Consider the following 14,422-nt stretch of genomic DNA (forward strand, 5'->3'; position numbering starts at 1 on the left):
TCAGAGTGTCTGTAATGATATGAGCCTTTATAAGTCATCTGTTTTTAACCAAAAAGTCAGAGCAGAAAGAAAGATCCTCTCGATGCCACAGTTAAAAATGACATTTTTATTTTCAGTGCAACATCACAACAAACAATTCATGAGGTAATCAAGTGATTCTTGTTTTCCAAAATGGGTACAGAATGTCTTGCCTTGATTGATACTTTGAAGTCTAATGATTCTGCATTTGGTTGGTTAGCCACATTTGTAACTTTCACATGCGCACACACACACACACACACACACACACAACCCCCCTCCCACCGCACTCACTCACACACACACACACACACACACCCCACCATCACCACACACACACACACACACAGTCATATGAATGGTTGCACCACCAGAGTAGGTGCCTACACGCAAGAAATACCCAAAATAGTTTTGTTGTTAATGTGTTTTTGGCTTCTTTTAAATATTTCTCATTAATCCACTTCAGGGAAAAGCAACCTTGTACACAGCAAGATCCCCTCTTGCTTCGATTGTCACTCCCATTTGATCTACAGGTTTGGCGTAAATGATACTACTGATGGCATAGTGTTCTTGGAGTAAGGCTGACATTCAATCATAGGAGCACAGCGCTGATCTGAAATCTGCACCATTTCCGGTGCTGAGAAGCGGAGTTGTTTTGGCTTTCCTCAACAAAATAGTTTCAAATGATCTATTATTAGTTTCAGTCATCTAATTTTTTTATGTAGTCTAAAGATTCTCCTCCAGAGAAACAAATCTACAGTAAAGGAAGTCCAATTTAACCCTCTCTTGGCCACGATAACATTTTGCATATCACCAGCGATTACATTATCATTGGATACTTCTGCATTTGAGCTCCTCTATTGCAGTGCTCCTACTTGAATGCCGTCTTTTGCTCTCATGGGCTTAAAAGGGGCTTGATTTGCCTTTGGTTTGGTGGGGATTGATTCCAGCACACATAGTTTTTGAAAAGAAATGAGAGACACTCCCTGAAAAGGACGGAGTCTTTGGTTAAGCAACATCTCAGCTACACAAACATATCACACAATTGAGGTAGATGAATTCATCTGTATGTACATAGAACAGATAGGGGCACAAAAGTAGAGAAGTAGAGTGGTTTAGGGTTTTTTTTTTCTGTCACATGTTTGTCTTTTGGCGCTGGTTGGAGGCATTGTTTAAACTACTTGTTATAACAAACATTCCTTGAATTCTGTTGAAAGAGCCTGGCAAATTTCCCTCCACACTCTGTTCCTTCATAGTTCTATTGGAGGTCAGTTACACTTTCAACCACTAGATGGCCCTGCAGACAGTACAATCATGACCAGGCCAAAGACATTATCAGGCCATCAAAAAAAAAAAAAAACAGAAAAAATATAACCACAAATCTAACCTTCAAAATCCCAACACATCCAACACTGTCTGATTATTCTCAAGTGTGGTTTCCTTTTGGAGGAGCTCTGATTACCGATGTAGACTTGTGAGACAGCGGAGCCTATAAATAGGCCTTCAGACTGCGTCAGACCAGAGCCAATACTACAGCCACAGGCCTTTAGACCGCCGTCAGCCACCACTGCCCTTCACCCACTCACAGCATGCGTACAGTTGTCAACCATTAAAGTTTAATTCTGCCGCCTGCAATGCCCCCCTCCTCCCTCAACCCCATCCTTCAATTTTTGGGGTGATTCAGCTTCCCTCTCTGATCTGCCCGCCCCTTTGAATGTCTAAAGCCCACGGGTCCGAGCAGGTCTAGACCCCAGACAGGCAGCGTGGAAAGGAGATGCATGAAAAAAAAACAAAAAAAAACAGGGCCTCTTTGAAGTCCACTGAAAGTCAATGGCCTCTTTTATGGGGCCCCTCTTTCAAGTACATGCTGTAAAAGGGCTCACCCAGTGTGCCCTCCAAAGGTAACAGACAGACAACTGTGTCCAAGCTCAGTGGAAACAAACGAAACCGAAATAAACACACACAAATAAAACAAACAAACAAACAAGCCATCCGTGTCCCAACCCCACCCTCCTTCTCCACTCTCCAGTCGCCACCCCCAGTCCCACTGCTCCACAACTCCTTCAGTCTGTTTAATCACCTCCAGGAGAGAGATGGGTCCAAATCATATCATGGAGATAATTCATTTGCTGTCTGCATGCACTGTATATATCCATATATATATACTGTTGAATAATCTTCTCTGCCGTTGCAGAGACAGAGAGGGGCATAAACACACTCCTGCTGTGGGGGTCTGCCGACGATCACAGAGAATCTCAAACCAATGCGCTATCACAAACTCATCACATTCAAACTAACTTTGGCTAAAGTATCTTAACAATGAGCCATTTGCCAAGAATACAGATAGACTTTTAAACACATGGCTTATGCCGTATGTTTAACAATAACATCGAGGGAGGAATGACACTACATTCAGGGAGGATAATGTTCATCTTTGGTATATTGATGGGGCACAAAAAGCAACGACAACAAAAAGCTAACGATGCCCCATCAGTCAATGGTTTCAATTTTGCACATAGAAAGCATGAAATAAATAAGACTATACACAATACATTGGTAAATAAATAATTAAATAATTAAATAGCAAATAAATAGAAATAAATACATAAATAGTCATATACATTAATTAGGATTTCTCCATTTTTTTTCTAGAGAGAGACAAGTTTGAATTTTAGCTCCAATCAAAGTAGCTGTGCTGTGAATCCTGTGTTCTTCATGAGGACAGAAAGTTAATAATACTATAGCCAGGAAGACCCAACTGGCTCTCCACCTAGACTCAAAATGTATTTATATAAATGGAAAAGTGTGCTTGAAATCTGTACAAAGTAACAGAGCAACATTCCTTCATTTCAGAGAGATCTGACAAAAAAAGGGTCATATAAAATCACACTTTGGTGCAAAAACGGCACAGATTCTTCATATTTTGCACCAGAGCTGACCTATATAGTCATGTTCCTGCAGCCCCCTCCACTGACTCTGAAGGGGAGGCCTCTTATAACTCCTCCACCTCCAGCCCTCAGACGGAAGAGTATCCCAACAAAATAGTCCACTCTTTGGGAAAGTAATCAGTAACTCTGCATCCATTAGCGTAAAGGGAAAAAGGATATTCTTGCCCAGGGTGAACACAGGATCAAATCATGAGGTCTAGGTAATTTAAGATAGGGAATGGCAACAAAGACGTCAACCTATGAACAGTCCGATGACCCCCTGGGTATTATAAGTACAACTCAGCTAGGTCTGCATTTGATCTGGTGTTGGACCCAGCTGAAATGAAGTAGAATTTTACAAAAACGCATGCCTGTGAAAAAGGCCGTATGCTTTGGCGTCCCCTTACGCTTGACCTCCTGTAAAACTACACAGAAAGCAGGCTTACATCACACATTTAGTATCACCCTGTCCACAAAGGACAATAAACTTTGGTTTTGAAAGTGTCCTGAAATTTATGCTAAAAACACAACAAAGCAAAAAAAAACAAAACATACTGATCGTCTAATTCCATAGCTACCTCGCTGGTCCACGAAACCCAGCCTCCATCTTTGAGATGCAACCACTCTTGCTCTTGTGGCCGGCTGGGTCGTCTGGCAGCTGGCTGAACCTCCTCCATCCCATCATGCCGTGCTGCAGGAGACGGCCGAGGAGGAGGCGCTGGAGCCGGACGAGCCCGTGGAGGACGGGCGGCCCTCCTCCACCCACTTGTTGTGGTTGCGGCGGCGGGCGTTCATGAAGAAGTTGCTGACCGTGCTGAGCTCCAGGCCCAGCTGCTGCGAGATGGTCACCTGCAGGTCCTTGGACGGACGGTGGTTCTCGCGGAAGATGGCCAGCAGCGTGCGCCGCTGGAGGTCGGTGAAGACCAGGCGCGTGCGCTTGGGGCCCTGGTTGCGCTCCATCCTGCTCTGCTCCTGCTCCTTGCGCTTGCAGGCTGTGGGGGGAGGAGGGAGGGAAGGAGGCATAGGGAAGGGAGGGGGTGCAGAAGAGGCACTTGTGTTTAGGCAAGCATTGTTTATGGAGGGGTGTGTGTGCACAATGTTCACACCAATAAAAAAACCAAGACAACCAATGAGAAGCTATTTACTCTTGAGGGAGGAGAGAGAATAGAGATTTTCAAAACTCTCTCCACATACTTCTTGCCTTATTATTTTTCCTAATATCTTCATGCTATTACAGTTTACGGTGGATCTTTGTATATGTCCTAACTGAACTCCATCCATCTCTTCATCTATACACCCATCCATCCAACCACCCATCCATTCATCCATCCATCCATCCATCTACACAGTATATCTATCTATCTATCTATCTGTCTATCTCTATGTTTATCTATCTAAAGGGATAGAAGGAGGATGCAGAGGATGCGGTGGGGTGGGCAAACATCTTTGGTGGAGGAGTGTTCACAACGTTTTGAATAGCAGAGCGATAAAAACATCCAATGAGGAATTGCTTCACTCGGATGACTCGGGTGAGTGTTAAACACTATCCTCCTTCTATCATTCCGTATTGATCATTGTCATATGAGACCCTTGCGAAACAGGAGCCTGATCTATATACACCATCAGCCAACCATAATAATCACCAACACTCTCAATGTTTGTTGCCAAACCAACAGAGCACACAAACTACAGTCGCACAATGCCGGGGCAGGTACCACAAATGTTTACATTGTAGATATATCTATTGTAACTGTAGTCTGACTGTACTGCAGTCTGTACTTACACAAGGGCAAAAATGTATCTTCATTTGCAGTGATTGAGGCTCTGGCACTTGTTTAGGTGAGAGTGTAAGAGGAGGTGTTTTAGACCTGCAACATTAATGCCAGTACTGTTTTTGTGTCCAAGGTTGGTGTTCTAGTCCTTACCATAGAATCACCACAATCAGCACAGGACATCTTACAAGGTGCCTGAACATGTACATTTACAATGGACTTAATATTCAGAGACTAGAGAATTATCTTACAAAATACCACAGTGTTTCATATTTGCTCTCGTTTTGAGCACACTGCACAGCAAGTACCGCAAAACGAGAGCTGTGAAACATCCAATAAAATACTGAGTTTTAACATTGTGAGATATCTCCTCTTGGCAGCGTCACTTTACAACCCATACAGTCAGACACACTCACCCTCACACACTCACACACACACACACACACACGTCCCTTCACAATCATAACGCGGCGCCATTAAGTAAATGCTTCCTTACGTTGTAATCATGTGTAAAAGGCTGGAGATTACTATGCCATAAATCCAAGCAAGCCGGCCACTCTCGATACATAAATATTCCCCCACTGAGTTCCTATGATCGTGGGAACACCTCCTAATCGTGATGTATGTCCCTGTCTCATGTTGCTGAAACGTGATAGAAAGCCCTTTCCCTGCCCCCCAGTATCTAAGCACCCCCATGCCCCCCCCCCCCACACACACACACACACACATACACACATACACACCCCAGCGCCCCCACCCCATCTCACCGCACTCCCGCCACCCCTCCTCCACCCCCTCTCTCCTGCCAACCCCCTCCCTATCTCTCCCCAGCTCGGGCCCACCCCCCACTGATTTCTTGGGCCAGGGGCTGATAGAAATTATTGATTAAATCTGCGCAGCGCAGACTCCTCGACCCACAGAGCCTGTTTAACTCCTTCAGCGCCGAGGCGGGCGGCAGAGGAAGCGACCATGAGAGAGAGGGAAAACACACACACACACACACACACACAGAAACATGTAGACAATTGTTTTCATGTTTATGCAATGTGTTTCCAGCTAAGTATGAGGTTCCTTTCCTTAGCTGTGAGCTTAAACATGCACAGAATTTGGCCATTTCCTAATACGGGTGGTGTTTTTTCCCCCTCCCCTAGGCTTGAGAATGTCACAGGCACTGTAGAGCCGGGTTAACACTTAAGCCTGTTTCTCCTTTGCTGGGTTTTAGATCTGAAGAGGTTCTCAGGTTTTTAGTGGTTATCATAAAAATGGCTCTTTACCCAGGTTATGTTGAGGGCCAAGCAATGATCTCTATTCAATAGTCCAGAGCCCTCCAACTGACTAGATGCCATTCATCGATGAACAGCCAGACATCCATTACAGTGTGGTTCATTACTGCATTTAAAAGTCGAGCACAGCATGTTTAACAACAAAGCTTAAACATCCACTTTTGGCTGGTTGTTAAAAAAAAAAAAAAAACGTAAAAATACAACAAATATCAGAGCAACTGGAGCGACAAGCCTGTTTTTAAAAAAGGCTTGGGTGACAAGTCTTTCATAACAAGCTCTGCAGTCCAAACGGTTACCTAATCGGTTGATGCAAATACCTCACAAACAAGACGGAATAAATCCAAAACATGCCTTTCGTCGAACTACCGCGTTCGACTGAATCGTCTAAAAAAAAAAAACCCACCCCAGCTGTGGCGAACTTAGACATGCTTAAGATAGGAAGCGTGGGGTGCTGCGCATTCTAATTTCTGCCTCGATTTCCTGATGTGCTTGGAGGTGCATGCTGGCCAAGCACAGTTTTTTCCCAAGGAAATCAATAGAGGCTGGTAATTAAACAAAGGGGCTGGCCAGAGAAGCCAGCCCTCATGGAAAGTAGGTTATGTAGAAAAAGTACAAGGGTGTCCACTTAGCCCCCTTTTCCCCGAAATGTAAATACACACGCGTTTGGACGCCTTTTAGCCTCCCCTCTGTCTGCTCTCACTGAGTCCACACCCACTGCTCCATCTACAACGTCTGTACACAGGAGCTCAGTGACGGCTCTTCTGGCAAACAATGGCCACCGCCAAGTCTTTAGTCTTGTGTATTTTTATCATACATTTAATAACATTCAGAAACATGCTTGTTCTCTGGCTGTCACAGACCAAATGATATGTGCTGTGGACTGTCATTTGCAGCAGGCACATATTGATGTATTTTGAGAGCAATGCAGCCTATTTTTGTTTCTGTGCACCTCAGTGTAGTGTCATACACATACATAGATATCCAGCTCCAGCCATGTCACAACATTGCAATGCACAAGCCACGGAAATATCAGGTTTCTGTAAATGCATGTTTGCCCTGTTTTCTACCTTCCACGTTCAATGTACTCGCGGATAAAACACAACACCCTCTGGGGATTGCATACTTTGCAAACACCTTCCATGATGAATCATGTATAAAAAATGGGTACCAGTAAAGATGATAAACCATTTGCCATGTCAACGCTTAGCGGCCTATTAATAGCACATTCACACACGGACACACAGAAGGCCTCTACCTATCTGCCCCTTTGATCTAAAATGCATTCAAACATTTATAGCTATACAGCTGCAGAGATTGGGCCTGACTCCACTACCTCCAATCTGAACAATGGGATGAAGTTAACCCCAGGTCACCGGTGACTGCGTTGACCCCCAGGTGAGCCTGAATCGAACGACTGAGAGGCTATAGCCTCTCTCTATCACTCGAGCATATATGGGACACACGAGACATTCCAGCAGCAGGCAGCAGCACCATCTCACCTTCTAGCCTCAAGGAGGCCATGCGTTGGAACTCGGGCTCCTGCAGCCAGCGGGACATCCTCTTGAAGGTCTCCCGGCCAGACTTGAGCTTGCCCCAGGGCTTGGGGTTGCGCAGCAGGTCGGACAGGGTGCCCTGCGAGCGGGAGAGCACCCTCTCGGCGAAGATGGCCTGCGGGATGCTGTAGCGCTTCAGCTCGTTGATGATCCGCTGGGCCAGGTCCTTGGTGTTGATCTCCTCGCCGCCGCCGGAGCCTCCGCCGCCGCTCTGCGAGCTGGACAGCATGCCGTCGCCGGGCAGCGAGGCCGAAGGGGAGGAGGAGGAGGAGGAGCTGCCGAGGTGGAACTCCCTGGCCTTGGAGGCCTGCTGGCTGGCCAGGTGCTGCTGGTAGTGCTGGCTGTAGAGGTGCGGGTGGTAGCTGCCGGCCGGGTGCTGGTGGTGGGCCTCCATTTTGTTGAGCTGGTGGCCGAGGCCGGGGTCGCCGTGGAGCACGGGCGGGGACATCTCCCGGCCGAAGTCGGCCGTCCGGCAGTAGATGCCACCGGCGGCGCCGCCGCCGCCACTGCTGCTGCCCAGGTGCATGTCGTGGCCGCTGGAGAGCATCTGTCCGGCGTGGCTGCCCTGGCTGGAGCCGAGGCTGCTGTAGCCGTGCATGGTGGCCTCCAGGCCCGGCGTGGCGGTGGGCGGCGAGTGGCCCATGCCCAGGTCTTTGCCATACGGGTTGTAGAAGTTGCCCCCCAGGCCACGGTCATCCCTCATGAGCGTGAAGCTCCCGATGACGTTGCTGACGGGCAGGCAAGGGTGGTGGTGGGGGTGGTGGGGGTGATGGTGGTGGTGGTGGTGGAACTTGTCGTCGAAAGGCTGCAGAGGGGTGAGGGTGGTGTAGGTGCTGCCCTCGCCGGTCGGGGTGTCCCTGCCACCGTAGCCCAGGGACGACATGGACGGGTCAAAGCCGGGGTGCCTGTGGTCAGTCTCCAGGCCCATGATCGAGTCTCCCAGGGAAGGCCTGGGGAAAGCAGCCGAGAGGTCTCGCGTGTGGAGCATGTCCCTGGCGTCCTGCGTGTGGGCCAGCTCCACATGGCTGTGCACAGACATCTCTCCCATATTTCCATTCATAATGATTCAGGCTCTGGTACAGTGAGGCTCCTATCCCTCTTGTTGCCAACAATCTAGAGTTCTTTTTATAATGTTTCTTTTTTTCTTCTTCTGAAGCCCACTTAACGCTAGGCAAATTCAATCATCAAATCAGGGGTAAACCTATGAAAGTGACTTTGGTCATCAAATGATCAGTAAGCGCAAACAGTTATTCTGTTACCCTAAGCATCTTTGTCATTGTCTTCGGAAAAAGAGCCTCCGACTAGCAGCCTGCCGAACAAAACAAAAACATAAGGAAAAAAACATTTAAGCGACCTGTACGTACATTAACGTCAATTTGGCCTGATATATTTTACGCTTCACATACATTGATGTTCAGAAACTATCAGGAAGTTCTACTAATGAATATGGTAATCGCAACATGTAGGCTATGCTGATTCCCCCTCGAAATGTTCCCAAAACCACAACAAGCTGAAATAACTGAAGCTCTAATAAAGACCTCAGAAAAGCACATCTTGATTAAATGTAAGTTCTGATGCCTGGATTAAATAGATTCTAGCCTTCAACACTAAACAATAACATTTGCAAGGGTTACTTACCCCACAATGCAGCGCAGTCCACCAACAGCGAGGTGTTACAAACGGATAAAATAATTGAAAACAAAAATCAAATTAATGTTACCGAAATGAAAACAAGATTATCCCCAGGTGTAGATTTTGTGCGACAGGACTCGCCCGAATCAGGAGATCACGTATCTGCCCTCCGCATCTCTCTCTTCTCTCGTATAGTCGTCTGTCTCCAGCCACACGGTTTGTCCGTGTCCGCGCAGGTTCATGCAATTGGTCAGATGTATTGAGGATTCAACATGGTGAAACGTGAGGTCCAGAAACCAACGATTATCTAAGCGTTGCTTAACCGTCCTTTGGATTCCTGGTTGCTGTATTCTGCTTTCTCTAAATGCCTGGCTTATTCTCTGGTATTACCGCCCGGAATTTTCCTCCACCGTCCTCTCTCTGCCACTTCATCGATTCCCCCTCTAACTCTTTCTCTCTCCTCCTGCTCACACTGGTCGCCTACGTCACGGGTTTAAAATCTGACAGATGTGCAATGAATCTCCAACTCCAATTAACCCCTTCGCTTCGGCTGGGCTCGTAAAAGAATGGCACAGATTTTACCCATTGCTGTGAACAGTAGCCTACCTCGGTTAATTCATTTAGCCCTAATTGTGCAGAGACACCAGGCTTAATTATTTTGGTGGTTGGATGTGTCTCATGGATGAGAACAAAATCAAACAAATGTGCCTTCCGACCATACACTGCCACAGGATATAGCATAATTCAAACCCCATGTTTTAGACGCACTATCTTCTGTATGCCTGAGTGAACAATTAAGGTGATATTCATATAATCATTTAACTGATCCAATTCTGCCAATGAGAAAATTATGGTTGAACTCGTTATTAGGCCTATAGGCTAGGCTACTGTGTTTCTGGTCTACCTGTCACTCTGGATCTGGGAATGTAAATGTAGCCCCCCCCCTTTTTTTTTTTTTTTTTTTTTACAACATTCACAATATCACTACGACAATCTAGGGCCATTTAAATCTGTTACAGGCAACCTCGTTTTTTGATTAAAAACCGGAGGAATCAAGCAGGGCATGCAGGCCTACCGTATACTCGAATTGAGAAAATGTAAGACTGAGTATACAGAGATACTTAAAATTCCATTTATGTGGATGGATTCACTCTTGCACCTAGCCTTATCTTTTGTCTTTCGCGAGGGGATCCACTTTATTAGTTTTCCCGAATTGCGCTTGAGTGGGCCTGAGGACACCAGATTGCGCACTTCAATCTAAGAGGTGCTAAACAGGATCAATGAGGCCATTCATTCAAAATGCGTGTGTGCGACCCTTTCATAAAGCCTAGCACTCGACCTATAAACAATAAAAATGGCACTTGTACCATACCTTCATTTAACTTCGCTTTTTAAGGGGCGTGCTGTGTGGAATTGAGGAGAGGGTGGATGTGTAGCATACTAAGCATAGCAAACTGTCAGTTTAATTTTCAAAGATGAGCAATACGCCGTTTGAAAAAATTCCGTGTGTGGCGTGGGACTAGTGTGTTCCCGCAGCAGATGCTGCCCTATCGATCTGTGGCAAGAATGGCTGGATGGAGCAGGGAAAGAGGCAGAGGGGCATGGAGAATAGCTGGAGGTAAAATGGTCAGTGTTTTTAAGCCCCCTTTTTTAGGAGGTTGGGGTGAGAGTTCACTTTCTGCGCCTGGAGAATTCGAGTGAAAACCAACGTTGCAATCCCAAACTTTGATAACGAGGGCCATTCTTACTTGCGTCACCATCAGTCGTGCGTAAATGGATAATATTAAAAAAAAAAAAAAAAATAGCATTTTAATGGATTCTGATTTGTATTGTATTAAGTCACCAAATAGATCCAAACGACTAAGATAACCTATCTGATGCCACGTTATAGGCAGCACCTGGGTGTTCTGGAGGCCTAATGGAATCAAATGATAATGTAAATTCCAGCCCCCAATCACTTAAACACAATAAGTGGGCCAGTGTTTTCTCCCCCCGATGTTATATTTGTCTCTGCCTGTTTACCATACTCCAGCGTTATCATAGTACCATAGTACTACAGAAATCAATGTATGAATTAGGCCTATATTACTATTATTATTATTATTATTATTATTATTATTGTTATTATTAGCTATTATTATTATTATGATTATTATTATTATTATTATACCTATTGTTATTTTTAGGCCTAGCCTATATCACTCCTATTACAGTCCAGCCCACTGAAAGATATTCATATACAGGGCTGAAATTCCTTGAACATAAAGCCACCTCATGTTCCGACTAAATTATTTACAGTCTGGTTCCATGAGAAGACCGAACTGCTGTCTGCTCACAACAACCCTATCAGATATTAAAATCTGGAACGTATAGGTAACACACACTTTAACAGGAGACCTGCGACATTATAGGCCTAGATGACATAATCCAGTCTCGTTGGATAACGAAGAAAAATTATAGGCCTATTATAAGCAAAAACTCTTTCATTTTGGATTAGGATGAGATAGACACTCTGTATCAATTCTATATGAAAATTCAATTGATCACAATTTACAAATAACAAACACAGAAACAAAAACAAAGCTGAGACTGATTAAATGTATAATCATTTTTATTCACTTCACAAAACAGTTAAACGTTCATTTAATAAGCACATGCGGTGTTAGGTGCCAATCATGAAACATGATGGACAATATTAGGCTATTCTCTTTACAATCTATAAATAAATAGGAATCTAAAACAGGTATTAAACTGACCATTTCTGCTGTCATTTCAAGCAAGGGTCATATACCTTTAAATTAGTCTGAAATAAAAACCCATCACTTTTAAAATGTATTGTTAGTTTAAATACTTTCTATATGATGCAACAGTTTTACTTAAACTTTAGTTTCAGTTAGACATTGGGCTACGTTATTATTTTGCAGAACTGTGCATGTTATTTCCAATGCCAAAGAATTTGCTAAGCCATCCAAACGCATGAATACACGAAGCAAAAGCACATGCATATTCAACCGCCAACACAGATCAATATGAGGCTTGTTATCCAGCTTCAGGGTGCCTGCAGAAAAAAAAGAACTGTCCACATGAAAATAATCAATAGCTCAATTAATTTAATTTGATTGTAAGTTTGTGGTAGAAATCCTCAAAACAACGAATGCAGAAGAAGACATAATGCATATATATATATTTCTTGGTTTAGAATATATATATATTTTTATCCATCAAAACTTTGGTTAGTAGGAAGCCTAAATGAATGAGTTGAAATTAGATCATCTAATTTCTTGAAATAAAGGCTACCAACTAATAGGCTATCAGGACAGGTTCGGATAGGTGATAGTCGATGATACTGTTGGCAAAACTAATAATATACAGATAGCCTATTGGCTGTATGGACCACAAATAACTCTATATAATCTATTTAAACATTTAAATATAATAACATACATATATAGCCACAAGTTCAATTCTGAAAACGACATGATTACTTGTAGGTCCCTAAGTTTTCCCTCTTTTCCATCTGCATCCGAATCTGCGAAAGAAGTAGCCTAAATATAGCGATGGCTTGATCAGCCTGTTAAAACAGGCGTTAAAAGTTGTTGATACTGTATATGCAATAGCCCTCTGTCAGCCTTTTCAGCCACTTTGCTAATGCTGACACATTTTAAACATAGGCCTAAGGGAATTTAAGTGAAATGAGCTTCACTTAAATGAGTTTATCTAATTTAATGTCACTTACAGCTAAAAAATAAAATAAAACACTATATTTCACTACACATTTTTACCATAAATTCAATATTTATACTTGCGATTAATTGGAATCAAAAATATTTTTTAGTTAGCTTAATATAGAAATAGCTATAGGTTATCTTCAATATTTTGTCGTTCAGCTAGAATGGAAGAGAACGACCGATAAATCTGGGCCTCTTTGAAGAAAAGCGTGCAATTAGATAGTCATAACCATCTAGGCTATAGGCTACTGTAATGGAGGTGGACAGAGAAAGAGGAAGTATGTTTTCTATAGAATAAACAGAAAGTCGGTCTATGGGGTAAATGTAATATGATGGAGCTATTCGTGAGCATATGGCCCTGTGAAGGTCGCACACAAAATAATGACAGGCCTACTTGCGTCTATTTTTTCGATCAGTGTTGTTCACATATCTCTGACTAATTATGAGTTCAGAATCAAACGTGGTCTCAAGCTGATTGTGTTTCGTTAAATAATTCCTGCAGATGTGAACAAAACAAACATATAGGAGATTAGGCCAAATCCCGCAAGAATATCAGTCGAGACGCAAAAATTCTAATTTTGATCCTTATGCCTGTGTATGTTTGTGTTTCGGCAATAACATCTGATGCTAATGCGTTTCTGTGGCTTAGCCTACTTCCTCAGCGAATGCATTTGGCATGAATGGCCTGCCGGTTGCGCACATCTGTCCAGAAGGGAGAACAGGAGAAGCAACAGACACGTATACAATGTTACCGAACTATTGGATCATTAGATGATGCCAGTATGGCGAATTGGTTTGCATACATCCAAGAGCAAAATTATATATGAATGATATATGAATATGAAAGGCATACAATTAAAATAACATGGTATTTTAAAAATGTAATATTTTAAATATAAAAAAGTGCCATTGCATTTGAAGGAATGTATAGATTATTGGAAATTGTCTCTTGGTTTTTGTAGATCCCTTATATTTCTATTTTTTGTATTCTTTTCACACTTACAGACATAGTCTTATTTATAAAGCACAAACTCACTCTCTCTCACACACACACACACACACACACACACACACACACACACACACACACACACACACATACACACACACACACACACACACACACACACACACACACACACATGCATCATGCATGTACTGTACACACTCAAACACACACACACACACACACACACACACACACACATGCACACACGCACACACACACGCACATGCATCATGCATGTACACACTCAAACACACACACACACACACACACACACACACACACACACACACACACACACACCACCACCACCACCACCTCCAACAACAACAACAACAACAACAACAACAGCAGCAGCAGCAGCAGTAGCAGCAGCAGCAATAGCAGCAATGATAACATGCTTCATTCAATAATTTTAGATTAATTTTAGATAATGATAATAGATCGCTTTAGCTTGTTATTTGGCATTCCTCAGTGAAGGAAATATTGCATGGAAGTTTTGC

At 43.7% G+C, this 14,422-nt stretch overlaps 1 protein-coding gene across 1 annotated transcript; it reads right to left on the reverse strand.

Annotated features, from left to right (window-relative positions):
• Nucleotides 1–3,626: 3,626 nt before the first annotated feature.
• On the reverse strand, nucleotides 3,627–8,601 carry onecutl (one cut domain, family member, like). The gene is made up of 2 exons (XM_062537880.1): nucleotides 7,500–8,601; nucleotides 3,627–3,937 (listed from the first exon to the last, which is right to left on the reverse strand). Exons 1-2 carry the CDS (start codon nucleotides 8,599–8,601, stop codon nucleotides 3,627–3,629), a joined length of 1,413 nt encoding a protein of 470 aa, XP_062393864.1.
• Between the last annotated feature and the right edge of the window lie 5,821 nt (nucleotides 8,602–14,422).

Source organism: Sardina pilchardus, chromosome 6, assembly GCF_963854185.1.
Source record: "Sardina pilchardus chromosome 6, fSarPil1.1, whole genome shotgun sequence".
Taxonomy (NCBI): domain Eukaryota; kingdom Metazoa; phylum Chordata; class Actinopteri; order Clupeiformes; family Clupeidae; genus Sardina; species Sardina pilchardus.

What these genes read in the sequence shown, in the direction of transcription:
- onecutl (XM_062537880.1), bottom strand. Translation starts at nt 8,601, where the DNA reads ATGGGAGAGATGTCTGTGCACAGCCATGTGGAGCTGGCCCACACGCAG. An exon ending in GGCCTCCTTGAGGCTAGAAG is followed by an intron (nt 3,938 to 7,499) that starts GTGAGATGGTGC and finishes CTCCCCCCACAG; the next exon opens with CCTGCAAGCGCAAGGAGCAG.